The sequence below is a fragment of the Nymphaea colorata genome, chromosome 4 (genome assembly GCF_008831285.2).
Source record: "Nymphaea colorata isolate Beijing-Zhang1983 chromosome 4, ASM883128v2, whole genome shotgun sequence".
NCBI lineage: Eukaryota > Viridiplantae > Streptophyta > Magnoliopsida > Nymphaeales > Nymphaeaceae > Nymphaea > Nymphaea colorata.
The window spans coordinates 10,645,429-10,660,618 of NC_045141.1; the positions used below are offsets into that span (position 1 = coordinate 10,645,429).

General features: G+C 37.3%; 1 protein-coding gene across 4 annotated transcripts; it reads left to right on the plus strand.

Annotated features, from left to right (window-relative positions):
* The first annotated feature begins 1,906 nt into the window (after positions 1–1,906).
* Positions 1,907–13,332, plus strand: LOC116253087 (RNA-directed DNA methylation 4). Of its 4 annotated transcripts, none has more exons than XM_031627845.2 (11): positions 1,907–2,275; positions 2,357–2,437; positions 4,782–4,829; positions 4,934–5,022; positions 5,957–6,028; positions 8,773–8,820; positions 11,566–11,720; positions 11,807–11,922; positions 12,359–12,437; positions 12,534–12,610; positions 12,702–13,332. In XM_031627845.2, the coding sequence occupies exons 1-11, from the start codon at positions 2,089–2,091 to the stop codon at positions 12,869–12,871; spliced, it is 1,122 nt and encodes a 373-aa protein (XP_031483705.1). In that variant the 5' UTR covers positions 1,907–2,088; the 3' UTR covers positions 12,872–13,332. The 4 variants fall into 4 exon arrangements, with proteins under 4 accessions (XP_031483705.1, XP_049933489.1, XP_031483706.1 ...); XM_050077532.1 differs by having other exon boundaries at positions 11,566–11,711; positions 11,792–11,922; XM_031627846.1 differs by having other exon boundaries at positions 11,566–11,711.
* The last annotated feature ends 1,858 nt before the right edge of the window (positions 13,333–15,190 follow it).

A 15,190-nucleotide genomic window follows, 5' to 3' on the forward strand; every position in this document is an offset into this window, starting at 1 on the left:
ATTTAAAAAATTGATCTTAACAGCTTTTTGTTTACATATATAGCTTCATTCAAGTGGCTAATTTTAAAATATAATCACATGAATGTGTTTTTGCTCATTTTATTGTGCACTAAACTTTTAGTCCAAACCCCCAGAATGTAGTGTTTGCTACAAGCCTCAACTACTTTAGAGGTGTAAAAAATTCCCCACACCGGTGTTACGTAAAATTAATTAAATTGCATGATCTCATTGCAATGCATCGCTCCTTCATTGCATCCTTCAAACGGGCATAGGTTGACAACAAACTAATCATGGTCACTCTATTAGCTCTCACATGCTCTGCCTGAGTCCTGTTGAAAATTGTAAATGCCTTACCAAACTCCCTACCTTGCACACAGCCTGAACCTATGCTATTTCAAGAAATGGAGTTATTGGTATCCATCCCTTCAAATAGCTCTCAAGCAGAAACCGAGTCACTAAATTGATAGCACCCCATGATCACTAAGTTCCAATCATTGGGATACAATATCATCCTTTCGACTGCTAGCAGCAATATAATGCTTCTGTAGAGGGCATTTGATGTTGAGAGCAGTTTGTTGTTGTTTCATGATTCTGTTAAAAAATTGTGGCAGATTTTAAAATATTGTGTTGTACTATTTCATGAATATACCCCAAAGATTTATGAAACAACAATAAATTATTTTTGTTGTCAAACATTTCATAAGGGTTGGTTGGCAATATATAGTAATAATAACATATTGTTTCATATATATGCACCAAATATTATGGTATATTCATAAAATACTATGTTCTATATTATGTTTTATGAATCTACCTCAATTTTTGAAGTACGCACATATATCTATGAATATGTTTAAATCTTTGGTGCAGATACATGAAACAATATGTTATTTTTCCAATTACCAAACACTAAAACAATATGTTATTGTTCCAATTACCAAATACCCCTTAAGCCATTTTATTGTACATTTTCTCCCATCCTCAACACGATGATGGCGTCGATACACGACAAGCGTCAACTTTCACTGAACAAATCATCTCTGAGGCATTTCTTAATCACTTTCATTGTCAACCCAACAACCCAGTTAGAAAGATGCCACCTAGAGATGAAGAACCAGCAAAAAGGTCGCATTCTACACGCTAACACCTTGTTGCGGCAAACTTCATGTAGCAAATAGAGGGCCTGCTGTTACCAACCCGATTGCATTCTCTTTATTGTCATTTTTATTTTGAAAATTACTTTAGAGCATTTTAAATTATTTTTTAATTCATAAAAAAGTCAATAATACAGACTTGTATATAGCCATACGTATCGGCTGATACTTTGCATCAATTATCAAATCGGACAGGGCACGGTTTTCACAAGATCACTACCTATCATTAAATAGGAATAAATTGTTGTATTAAGATATAAATAAAAAAGTAATATTCAAGGACAAAATTTCACTTTCCTACAGCAATTAGTGCGCTTTGAACTTGTACTTATACTTTCAAATGCCTTGTTTTTATTTTAAAGCAAAAAACTGCATGGTCATCATGGAAAGTTGATAAAAACCAGATCACTTGGCTAATGAATGACTCTTACAATATCGAAATTTTGGTAGTATAAAAGCATTTTTTTAAGAAAATTAACTTAAACTAAAACATTATTTATATAAAATTAGTGTTTATAAACACATTATGAGGTTCATATTTTGTTTATAACACTTTTTAATGCAAATTTAAAAAGACGAGTTTTTATTCCTTACTCTAGTTACTCTTGTCATCATCATCTATTTCCTGATGCGGATACATCTGCGGAATCAACCATTGGCTAAGTTGAAACCGTAACTAATTAACAACACCAAGTTGTTTGCGGCCAGACATGAGGGACGTTGATTAGCTATAAGTGCGGGGAGGTACTAGGAAAAATCACTGTGCTCAATAGGTGGAGAGGTCGAACCTGCGGTGTACGGGTGCACAAATTCGAACTCGTTTCCTGCTCGCGGGACTCCCCGCCCCTCTCCTTCTCTTTCTCTCGTGGTGCGTGATTTTAGTTGGTTTCTTCAGCGATTGGTCATTGGAGTCGGAAGTCAGCCGACTCTCACCATGGAAGTCGGGGAGAGCTCTTTTGGTGGCAGAGGTGGAGATGGTGGTGATGGTGGCTGCAGCGGCGCTGTTGAGATTCCTGCCTCCTCGTCGCCTCATTCTTCTGCCGCTCTCATCCACAATAATGGAAAGACTGTGGTTGTTAGGGTTAAGAGAAAACGATGCCAACAGCCAATTGAAGCTTTCTGTTGAGTCGATTTTCTTTTTTCTTTGATATTGATGCCATCGCTCTTTCTCTAACATGCCTTTTTGCTCTTTATTTTTGAAGGGTTGGAAATCAATGAAAGGCCGCAGAAGCGAGCTGTACTCGACCTTAGCAGTTTGTCTATTTCGGATTCTAGCGATACCGGTAAAGTGTTTACGGTGCTTATCTTGGAGGAATTTAGAGTACCTACTTAGGTATATCCAGTATTTCGGTTTCTCCAAATTTGTGTAGTATTTCGTTGAAATTGTGTCCTTCCTAGATCATTTCTTCGTTTAGGAATATTTTAGTGCATTTCGTTTCCTTCTGACTCTGCATTCGAGCCTTGCTCTCACGTGCAAATATGATTTCCATGCATTAGGAAGCCGTGGTTTTCAATTTTTTGGGCTTGCAAAAGCACAAATTCTTTTGAAAATCCTTGGTTTCCAGATATGAATACAGAAAGAAGAAGCTTGGTCATCATTCCCGTATTATTGTTAGAAAAAAGTGAAGCTACATTAGACATTGTGTTGTCAAAGACTACCTACTGAGGATTTACATGGAAATACGGTTTAGACGATGGAGTTGAGTCAAGTCCATCTGTAACGCAACCCGTTGATGGCACTGCTACTTCCAAAATCCAAACATTAGGCTGCATTGAGAAAACCACAATGCACTTATCCTTGCATATGAGACATTCTTCCTAATAAAGTGCGTTAGTGTCTTTCAGATTCTGTTCTAGCGCATGATGTTTGTGCATACACCTGCATGAAGAGCACAACATATGGAGTTGCTGTTTGTAGACCTAACAATTTCACCACAGATTCATAACGCCATGAACTGTAAACATGATATGTTGATTAAATGCATTAATGTTCACAGTCATAGCTATGGGTTCTTGTAGATGTCTTCATCATTGAGCTGAATTGAGAGCCATCTTCCTCAGCAAATTTTGATTAATTGGCCAGACAACTCCTCAATTGGTAGTTACTCAGCAGCTAAACAAAATGATGCTTGATTGAGGTCCCCATATTTCGAGTCAAGTTTATGGTGCATTTTTTTAGCTTAATTATTTCAGAAGCAACTTTTCGCTAACATGTCAAAGAACTTAAAGAAAACTCAATAGACAAACAAACATAGAAACTGAACGAATCTTTTCACGTAAACCTATTTGTTGAAAGCCAAAACTAGTGAAGGTAGATACTTGCAATAAATAACTAAACTGTTAATGAATGAATGTTAGGAGAACACATCTTTGCAGGTCAGAGTCTAATAGATAGAATAAAAAAATAGTGGCTTCAGAAAATTTTTAAACGAGAATCAGATTTTTCAGCCCTTGGTGGAGAAAGAACCTATGGTTTATTTACCTTTTCACAATTCTGTGGAAAATGAATGAGAAACTATGTAGGCAAATCGATTGTGTGCTTCCTTATGAACAAAACTAAAGGCAGATGACTTCTCTTTTGGTTAGCATGGAACTTGTTTTGTCCTTGTGGAGCCATTCTCCATCAAATGAGTACTTCCCTTATCAGATTAAAGGGCTCATTAGAGGGAGATTATGATGGATACATGATTGGTTAAAACTCACTCAATAGTCACAGAAAACACGTTTTTTTCAAAAAATGCGAAAAAACATGATAAATTAAATTGCTGTTTAAAACTTTTAAAAACGCGTTTTTTTTTAAAAAAACGTGTTTTTAACTCGTTTTTTCCCTTTTTTTTCACTTTTTTCGTTTTTTTCAGTTCTTTTAATGCCAAAAATTTTTTTTTTTCATTTTCTATTTTTTATTTGTTGCAAATCTACTTATGTTGTGATGTTTGTGTTATTAGTTTCTCACTTATTTTATTTTTCCTCCATTTTTAGTTTTTTTAAATTTTTAAAAATTTACGGTATTTTTCCTGTTTTTTTCAAGCTCGTTGTTTTATACCCGAGAAAAACCTCGCCGTTATTTGTGACTAAAACTAAAAGTAACATAATTGTGGCATCTAAAAGTGGCAGTAGAGGATAGAATTTTCTTTCCATTCAGAAAAACATGACAAACATGGTTTATTGCTTGTAAAGATAAACTTCTCATTGCAATACTATCTTCTATCTTGTTTGAAAAAATAATGGCATTTGACATGTATCCTGAGACATATTAAGCTGCTTTTGTGTATGCACACTAGATAACATAGTGTTGCCCTTACCTTGTACTTTCCCAGATTCATACTTAACATGAGTGTCATGGCTGGTCTTGAAAAAAATTGATGGTCATGTGAACAATTTTATTACAAATCTTTGTGATTGGAGTATTGGACAACTTTACAAAAATGTTATTTGGAAAATTTGGCAATATGCATATTGAGAACATACACACACTTATATATCAAAATATGGTGGTCTATATCTTGTGGAAAATGCAAAAAAGATCTACTTTTCTCAAGAAATTGTACCAAAGCATGTTCATCAATGTTGAAAAGGATGGTCCAAATGTAATAGGAAGACTGTAACTATGTATCCTTACTCTCTTAGGTAGGGAGACCAACTACTCTGCAACACATGCTCTGAAATTCAGGTCTAGTACGTGCATTATCCTTCCTATCTGCATGTTTTGTATGCAAGCTACTATTCTTGCTTTGTACTCTTAACTGCACCATGCATTCACGATGAACTTGGATTGTTAGGACTCTTGAAGAGCAAAAAGTTTCTGGTTCAACATGTAGAGACGGTCAGGAGTTCAGATGAGATCAAAGACATCTTGCAATCGGTCATGGTCAGTGTATTTATCTTATGTTGGTCTTTCTTCAATTGTTGTACCATGCACTGAAATTAAGTGCCATTCTCAATTTAAGTGTTTTATCGTATATTAGCACCTCAAGGACTATATAAATAAGTTAGACACATAAGTAAATAAATAGTATGAATACGCTACCTTGCCATCATACTGATGGTGGTTTATTATGTTTATGTTTATCTAGCCATTGCATATCATCATCTGAAATTGTTAAGACAACTAATTACTTGGAAACACGACCAACAAGCAACAAATGGACAAGCATATTGCTGCAATATATGGTGCAATGAACCTGATCTGCTATGATTAATAAATGTAAATGATCAAATTTTGATGTCAGAAGTTAGAATCGGCACAGAATGTTGTTATGATCAATTTCAAGGGAAAACGATATTGGAATAGAATGCAACAAGATCATGAATAAATGACTGAGTTGGTCATGGTGCGGAAAGATTGAAGATCAACCAGATTTTACTAAATCCAGATCTGAAATCTTTTCACTATAGCCAAATCCATATTTCAATCTCAAACAAATCCAATAAAGTATAGTCAAATATGGATATTTTATGCACACACACACACTTCATGTTCTGGATTCTCAGTACTTAAATAAATATGATAAGTAACATTTATGCACTATTTGTTTGTGGATAATTTTTGTTTGGATAATATGCATATCTTAATGGGCATGCATATATTTATGTGGTGTCTTTGTTTATTTGCATATGCCTATGCTGGACATGCATCTGCATCAGTGTACGTGCATGTATTTCTTGTATTCTGTGATTTGTCATTTGTCAATTTGTATCTGTTGCTCTGGTTGGGTTTATGGATTTCTTCATTGAGAGTTCTAAAGGACATGCAAAAGCAGTTGGTTTGGTATAATTTGGCTTGTTGGATTTTTGCTAAACAGCCAGAATTTAATGGTGCAATGGCATTCAAAAAGAAGTTGGAGGAGAGAAGGCAGACTTTCAGGCAAGGAAAGGTAACATTCTAGCCAATATTACAATTTAAAATTATCAGTCTTTTTTTTTCTGTAATTCAATTTTTTTTTCTTGTGCTAGTGTTGCATTGGGTTAACCTATTAGATATAATTATTCTTGTGCAATCCCTTTTTCTCTTCACTTGTCTCAAATGGAAGAATGTAAACGCATACAGGTATTATGCTTGCTTTCCTTCATGGGTAGAAGCAACCTAACAGAGCATATCAGAAGGCATATTGGGAGGTTATGATTTAGTTGTATCCAGAATCCACCATGTCTTATATGTATCCAGATCTATTTTGCACGAATATACAACTAGTCTTGAAATAGTGAACTCCTGCACATAAGTTGTCAAAATGGGAAGTTTGACCCGATGTTGCTTAATCTCCATTTTTCTCTTCTCCCAAGTAGGAGATCCAATAGGCATGCTTGGTTTATCTCTATTTCTGACCTTCACTTATCTCAAATAGGAAAATATATTGGCTTGCTTGGTGTTACACTTGCTGTTCTTTCTGCTTAAAAGCAACCTTACAGAACGTATCAGAAAGCATGTTGGGAAATTCTGGTTTAGATGTTTCAAGCATATCTGGTATGTCTCCAGAACCATTTCACGTGAACATTTGCAGAACGGTTGGTGTGCAATGCAGGTATAACGTTCAGGAATAGTTAGTTTTCAAATAGTGCATGCTTGGATATAAGTCAAAATGAGAAGTCAGGCACAACTTGGTCAAGGCCCTAAACAGAGTAGGGGACTAATCAACTCAGTCGAAAAAACTAAAGTCAAAGTATGGAAGCAAAACGACTTACACACACCCACACACCCAACTTGGCCAAGACCTTCTTGAGAAAAGGCAACATAGTGGAGAAAGAAAATTAACATTGTAGGACTGACTTGAAAACTTTCTAATCCTTCAGTGAGTGGTAGGGACTAGTCTACCTAGTCACTCAACCACTCCACGGTCCAAAGCTCAACTGATTATGTTGCCATTGGCTAGTCAACCTAGTTGGTCCACAGTCCACTAGTCGCTTAGGTTAAAAAACATAAAATGTATTTATGCACAGAGAGAGAGCGAGAGACAGAGAGAGAGAGAGAGTTTCTGTCTGCTTGAACTCTGGTGAGCTTCAAGCACCTATTGGGATTCGGCACTATCCTAGCTAGATTGAGCAGTAAAATGTTATGTTGCCTCTACCATTTCTTCATTCTGTATTTTGTTGGACCATGTCTGTTAAATTAAAATTAGTTTTTAGTGTCTAAAGATGAACCTAGATTTATAACAAAAGAAGTAAGCATGAATCTGTAAATAGCGATGAATTGATGGAATATGTGTCATTGATGATTGTTACAGCTTTCTTTCCCTTTTCCTTCCTTGACTAACCTATTTATTTGTCCCATGTACTTCTAGGATGCCTGCACCCATTATGTATGGTGATACTTTACATAATGTCTTAAACATTGTCCTTCAGGGGTGTGCTATATCTTGCTTTTTTGTTTTCATATTTTCTGCTTTCTACTTGTCTAGAATCAAATGGAAAATGTAACATAGGCAGTTCAAAATTATATCCAATCAGTGACATCAGGCCAATCTTTATTCTTTGGACATGGACACAGTGTTTTTAACACTGTTAGCTTCTCACCACCAGATTTTTTAGTTGAACATGACCACCAATATATGAAGATGTGTGTGTGTGTGTGTGTGTGTGTGTGTGTGTGTGTGTGTGTAGTCTAGAATCAAATGGAAAATATTAGGGATGTTTAACGAGCAACTTGAGCTCGTCCAGCTCAGCTCGACTCAAGCTCGAGCTTGACTCGTTTAAGCTTGTTTACATGCAAGCAAAAAAGGCAAAGCAGTTCACGTTTGGATTCCAATGAAGGCCATGGAAATGATGTGTTCTTCCTCTCTGTTTACGCACAACAATAGTCTATGATTCAAAAAACTAAACCACAGTAATATATGCGCAACACAGAAAGCAAAAGTCTGCCCTCATGCATTTCAGCAAACACTTGGTGAACATCTTTGCAAGTCCATAAGAACTGGTGGGGAGAACAAGAGAGAGAGAGAGAGAGAGAGATTCCCAATACCTCTCACCGGTGGACGTTGATGCACGGAGGAAGAGAGCTTCAATTGCAGTCGCCTGTTGGCGAGGAGGAGGAACTCAGATGTTTTGTTGGCTTGTTGCCTTGAGGACGGCTCAAAAGCAACAAAGTGTGTCAGAAAAGCAATATATTTCGAAAGCTGCTGGTCTGCTGCTGCTGCAGCCTGCACAGGCACAGCCGGTGGGTGGTGGGTCGGTAACCAGCTGCCGACGGGCCGAGATTGAGAAAGGGAGAGAGCTCAAAGAGGAGAATGGAGAGACAGAGAGAGAGAGAAGGCAGGCCAGGGGCGGGGGCTGTTTTGCTCTTTGTTTCCTCAATTTTCGAAAAAGGGTTTCTTCTCCAAGACGCGGGTAAAAATGTTTTCGTTTAAAAGAAACATAATCGAGTCAAGTTAAACGAGTCGAGTTTCATCGACTTGAACTTGACTCGTTCACAAACTCGAGCTTCAATTGGAGCTCGAGTCGAGTATTTTCAAGCAAGTTCGAGCCAAGCCTGAGTTGGCTCAGTTCGTTGTACATTCCTATATAATATGTATGTGTATATGTGTATATATATGTATGTATGTATATGTATACCCTAGTTTTGTTATACTTCTATCTGTTTATTTTCATGACTTGTCTGATGTTTTGTTCCATTTTTTTTCTTTTGCAGTGCATACAGATCCAGGGTCAAGGAGCAATGACTAGAGAAAAGCATGAGGTACTTTATTTTCTACAGTGATGCTACTTTGAGTCTTTGACCAGTCCCCTTTTGCTGTCCTAACTCCTAAGTAACATATGTTCTTAGAAGCACTAGTCAAGCAGTTTATTTGTTGGGAGTGGGATGATCTGTCAACTACCCTCGCTCACCAAGGGGGACTCTCAAATTGGCAATCTATCACCCTCATTTCCCAAAGAGAAAGAGAGTGTGGATTGCTTAAGGATATGTTTTGTTAACTTGTCATCTTTTCAAAAAGTTGAACATGGTTGAGTCGTTTTCAATTTGCAATAATAAGGTTCCAACTGTGTTCAATGATCCAATCTTTTTTGGTCCTTCATGTTTCATGCTTGTGTCCTTTATCCTCACATATGGCACCTTCAAACAAGATTCCATGTAATGTGCTATCTGATGCACGAACTGATGATCAATATGTTATAGTCAAATCATCTTTCCATCTAGATGATACTGACATCCTTCTATTTATTGTTGTCAAGTGTTGACAACATTTTGGATATCTCTTTACCTGTCTCTAGCTCGAGTCGGGCCCCATTCAATCAGGCCTTCAGTCTTCTAAAGAAAAATAGAATCTAATTGTTAATGAGATCTGTATCTAGTATCCAGTTCTGCATCCAAATCCAGAATCTGACAAAGATGGAATCTGCTTTTTACTTTCAGATCCAACTCCAAACTCAAATCTGGATCCAATTAGTTCAGATCCAGTCAAGTTGGTCTTAGTGAATCCTGGGTTATAGCCATGGTACTGTTAAGACCTCTGGTGGCCACTGTTGAAGAAATAAAGAGATTAATGTGGCCATCAAAATTTGTGATCCTTTGTCCTTAGGTTAGTTCCAGTTACTCAAAATTTCAAACACCAAGTTTGGCTAGAATCATTCATCATAAAAACCCAGTAATAGTTTGGTAATTTCTGTATCTCTTGGTTCAGAATCTTTCAATATTATTCACCAGCCTATACAATTCAGAATCAGAGCTTGATATCCTAGGGAGGTGTTTATTTGGATCCTGTATATGATTTGAACTTCGTAGTTTCCTCAGCCATTCAGCCATGGTGTCACATTGTGCAATTGTCCTGTGATATAGCTAGCTTATTGCCTAAGATTTCCATCTTACCTCCTATTTAATAGTCTTTCAAATCTTTAAGTTCCTGGCTTTTGAAATTCTTATTCCATTTCAAGAAACCTTCTTCCTTTTTATTTGTGTTGGAATGCAATTTTTTTTTATGTTCAAGATTGAATTATCAGTAAGTTGCAGAATCTTCCTCTTTGGTTTATCTCTGCTGATGGCATTTTATTGTGTATATTGCTTGTAAAGGAAAAAAGAGTGCCTTTAGATTTTCTTGATATATGTAAATTGATTTCTTGGGAGGAAGTCTGACCTAATAAAATTCATTTTGTCTCTCGCATTTAGATTTCCTCAAAATCTCTTGAGGGGAAATTTCCTGGGGTCCCACTCTGCAAATTGTTGATTTGCTGCACGTATTTGGAACTACACTGCATTCAATTTTTTGTGCATCTGTGGGAAAATTACTAGGAAGCTCGTAATTTCATTTTCTCTCTATTTTTTTTTTATTTTAATGTTTTGAATTCCCAACGTTTTCCTGAGGAAAACAAACTTTCCAATTAATAGTGAGGGAAACCTTGCTAATGAAAATTTGAAAATTTTGTTACTCTAGGCAGAAATCTAGTAATAGTCTCATACTTGCTTTTAGGTCTTTCATAACGGTGTGCTTATGATTTCTTCCAAGTAGCTCAAACTCTTCAAAAAGATGGCCACACTCAGGTCAACCGACTTAGCTGCTGGTGCAGCAACAAAAAAATCACTTTTTGTGTTTAATCATTGATAATCACAGCTTTTTCATTGCTAATTATGAGTTTTGTTGTTTTTAGACAATTATATGTATAGCAGGCATGATTACTGATGGCTCAAGCCATGATCATAAACAGTTTTTTTTTTTTCCCTTATGGGAGAGGTGTTGGCCTCTCTTGGGAGGGAGGTCTCTCAAGACAGGGGAAGGCCAACACCTTTCCTTTTTCTTGCTGACCTCCTTCACCTATCCTGTGATCAGCGGCCCTCGTATACCAGCCCTCCAAAAAGAGGAAGGGAATGATTTGCTGGAGAGGGGAAGGTGATGGCTTTCCCTGTTCCGGGAGACAGAGATCGAGGAGAGGGAGAGCCTCCTCCATGAACCATTTAAAAGAAAAACGTCACGACTCACAACCATTTGATTGTCATGATGGGAGTCATGTTTTCTATATATATATATATATATATCCTCACCAAACCTGGACCCGTGCTTGAACCTGCAATCCACACCTGTGTGACATAAGATTTCTTTTGGTGTTTCTGAATACTTTTTCCTAAAATTGTTTCTTTAATTTGTTCTTTTTTTAACAATACTTGTTCTTTTGTGAGTTTTTTGGTGATATCAGTTGCCTACTTAATCAAAGGGACTTTGGTGGTGCTTATTGGTGCTAATATAGAGTTGCACAACCCCTTTCGTCTGGTTGTTTGATGGTCCATCCAGTTTCACCACCATATGGTGTTACCAGCCTGGGTTTAATCCTATGCTCTAACAATGACCTGCTTTGTGACTAGTTCCCTGTGGAAATGTATGTTTCATTAAGAAATGAAAAAGCCTTGTTCTAAAGATTTCCATTAAGAAATGAAAAAGCCTTGTTCTAAAGATGTGCAACTTGTCTCTTCACCTCTGTCTTGAATTTCTGCCAGGAGCTTGGAAAAAATGCGCGATTTAAACAGATATGGCGGAGTCGTAAGAGGACCAGAGAACAGAAAGATGATGACTCAATGAACAGCCTCTGTCAGCTCTATGATATTGTACGGGTTGATGGCTTAGAAGTTCCTGATGTGCAAAAGCAAGAAGAGTAACCAGAGAAGCCTTTTTCGACGTTCTTGTCTTTGACATCTTCAGCAAGTGAGGTTAGTCTGATCAAAGCTGGTTTTGGTGCAGGACCACCTCCTCAGAATATGATGAGATGCTTAATTACCTACCCTTATTAAGGGAGTTTATTCCTTCTGCTGCTGAAGAAATTGAAGCTGACTTGATGAAAAATGCATTGAAACAAGGTCCTTTCCATGCTTTCTGGAGGAATATATCCAATTGGCGGTGTCTAATTTGCTGACTTGATTAATTGAATATTTTGAATTTTTATTGATTCCTGGCCAAGTGTCAAAGTACCTTCGTCCAATTTGGGGGAAAATTCCTGCATTTTCAGTCAGAATCTGTTTGATTAGTTGCCAAGTTGAACAAGTATCCACTATTTTTCCTGAGGCTGAATCACTCTCACTGGCATACCTGCATGTTTGTGCATGTTCATATATATATATATATATATATATATATATATATATATGTAGAGAGAGAGAGAGAGAGAGAGATCCTTCTTATATGACAAGGAACTCTTAAAGGACCAGACCACTTAAGTGGCCTATTGCTTGGCTAATATGCAGTTTTATCACCTCGACACTTTGTTTCATGCTGATACCTTCTCTGCCTCTCCAGATGATTATGAATATGATTTGTACACTGTAGAAGAAGATACGACTATGAATTTTGACTATGGTTCTTCCAGTTATCCACTGTAAGTTTCTCTCTCTCTCTCTCTCTCTCTCAAGTACGGCTGCTGTCTTCCAGCTTTAGCTGTTAAACAAAAAAGTATGTCTGATGTCTGATTCAGGGTTCAAGTTGAAGATGATGATGACCTTTGCTATGAAAACCCAGTAGGCTCTGATTATGAAACAGATGATTCTAATGGTACTTGCTAAATGCTAATCTGCTTTTGTTCTCCCATGCTCTACTGCTTGAACAAACCATACTCTTTTTCTGACCACTTACTGGTTTGCAGCTGAAGACAACCCCCTATTTGATTATCCTGATGATCCATCAGAGGAAGAATACAGCAACACTGATCCTTCATGCCATTCAGAAGATTCTGACAATGCTGATGAAAAAGATGATAGTGATGATGACTATTATGGCAAGGAGATGGAATTTTCTAGACCTACATATGCATGAGGAGTTCGTTGCTTCTCGTCCATCATTAGTCCCTGTGAATAGATTAGTTGAATTCTCGCTTATATGCTCATAAAAGGATTGACTTGTGCTTTGTTTCTCGTTAGATTCTATGGGGGATGATCTGTACTCCTTGGTGAACTCTTAAGATATGACGGTCATTCTAGGAATACCATACAATGTAAAGTTGTACAAGAGGAGTCCTCAAGGGCATACTTTGGAGATGATGTGCACAGCTGATCTGACCAGAGGCTTATCTTCGGATCTGAATGCATATTTTGATATTGGGTCTAGGTGACGTTTGAGTCCAGATCCATACACAGACGTCATGTTAGGTGTCTTGTTTTGACGTGGGTTGTGTTTTCTTATTAAAGTAATGGTTGTAATGGGACTTGTTACTCTATGGTGTAAAGATATGTTACTGATATAATATTAGGATTAGTACTTCTCTCTTCCTTCCTCAATATTTTCAGGCAGCGAGCAGCAGTGATTCATATAGGTTCGACATCCAAAAATCTATCAGACCCGCTTGCGAGACTTTACCAGAAGCATGCTCAGAGATCTGACTTTGTCTTTCCCGCCAAGCAATTATATCCGTTCAACTCTTCCGTTATCTCTGTCATTGAAACATATTGTTTTCTACTCTCTCTGCTTCCTTATACTTCCTTACAAAGATTCCTTTTTTCTTCTTGTCAGTCTTTTATAAATTTTCTATTTCTCTGTGTCGTGAACTATATTCTCAACCTTCTATATTTTTGTTTCTGTCATGAACTTGTTCCAACAAGGTTCCCGTTTTCATAGGTCTATATCTGAAAATTATTTTCTGATCACAGCATAGGGCTTCTTCATAAAATTGCCTTCCGTCTGATCTAAAATATGTGTATTTCCATCTTTTTGTTCATGTTCTTGTGGCGTCATATTCTTTGTATTTTTTCGGTGACGTCATATCTATTTTATTCTGTCGTGTTCCCTTATCGAAAGCGGGCTGCGGGAAAGCGTAGTTTGTAGACGGTGGTTTTATGCTCTCACCTTCTAATATGAAGTCTTAAGCTCGTATCTCTTCCAACAACAACAGCAAAAAAAAAACAAAACGAAGCAAAACACAACAAAAAAAGAAAGGAGGAAAAGGGAAAGAGAGAGAGAGCTCAAAAAAACTATATTAATCCAGACAACATCCAAAGAAAAATAGATGCTAAAAGTTACATAGTAGCAAAAGAAGAGAAGGAAAAAGTGTCACGGCTAATAAAAGCAGACTGTCCAAAAGCCATGACCACGCCTAACGGAACAAGATATCATTACGGGAACTCCAAATCTGCCACCAAAAGCAACATAACCAAGTGCACCAAAGGAAACGCCAATTTCGGGAACGTGGGAGGGAAAGTGGACCAAATAGGAGAGTGTGAGTGAATGAAGGAGGAGAAACCAGGGGGACGGTTGACGCCATGAAGCATGATATAACCGCTGCACTTCCTTGCAAGCCCAGAACAAATGTTAAGTATTGTTGGCATCAGGAGCAATGTTGTACGTATTGTTTTGAAAATACGGTACGATACACTTTCCGTATCGTAAATAGGGGGTATATCATTCATGTATCGCACGTATCGTGCGATACAGGGCAATGCACCCCGTATCGTACGATACAGGTTGATTTCGCAAAAACCCACCCGAAACCTACTTATTCGACTTCTTTTTGAAAGAAACCCTCCATTCTTCATTTCACACACTTGGATACTGCCGTCACAGATGGCGATCGTCCATTTTCACCATCAAAAAGTTGATTTTCACTGTGAAATCGAAGATTAAGGGGTCGATTGTGCATGGGTGGTTGATTTTCGTTAGGAGGAAAGGGGTTTTCTTCATTTTTTCTTCATAAGGTATGAAAACTCATGTTTTTATCATATATTCATAATTTTTTACCGTAGAATCGTAGATTGAAAGATTTTGAATGTTTTTCATTAAGTTGACCATAGGATTTCGTTTTTTTTTAAGATATGGATCCTACATGGCAATGGTGTGAAAGGGTGAAGGAGAATGACCGCTTGAAACTCAAATGTAGCTTTTGTGGGAATATATTTTCAGGATGGATTAGTAGAATGAAACACCATTTGGCAGGGACCTCCAAAGATGTGTCCCAATGTGTTGGAGGACCAAACAAACCTTTGCCTCTATTTATGTGTCAACAATGTTTAGATATGCTATAATGAGCCTTTGGAAGATGAAGAAGAAGATGAAGAAGCTTATGAATATAATGATGAAGATGATAGCAGTCTAAAAACATATTTGGAGACCTCAAGAGGTAGAGATCGTAGAGGAAAAGAGATC

Excerpts from the sequence above, each read along its gene's own strand:
- LOC116253087 (XM_050077532.1), top strand. The coding sequence starts at position 2,089 with ATGGAAGTCGGGGAGAGCTCTTTTGGTGGCAGAGGTGGAGATGGTGGT. Across the intron at positions 4,830-4,933 it reads TGCTCTGAAATTCAGGTCTA|GACTCTTGAAGAGCAAAAAG; the intron begins GTACGTGCATTA and ends TTGGATTGTTAG. Across the intron at positions 11,712-11,791 it reads GAAGTTCCTGATGTGCAAAA|CTGGTTTTGGTGCAGGACCA; the intron begins GCAAGAAGAGTA and ends GTCTGATCAAAG.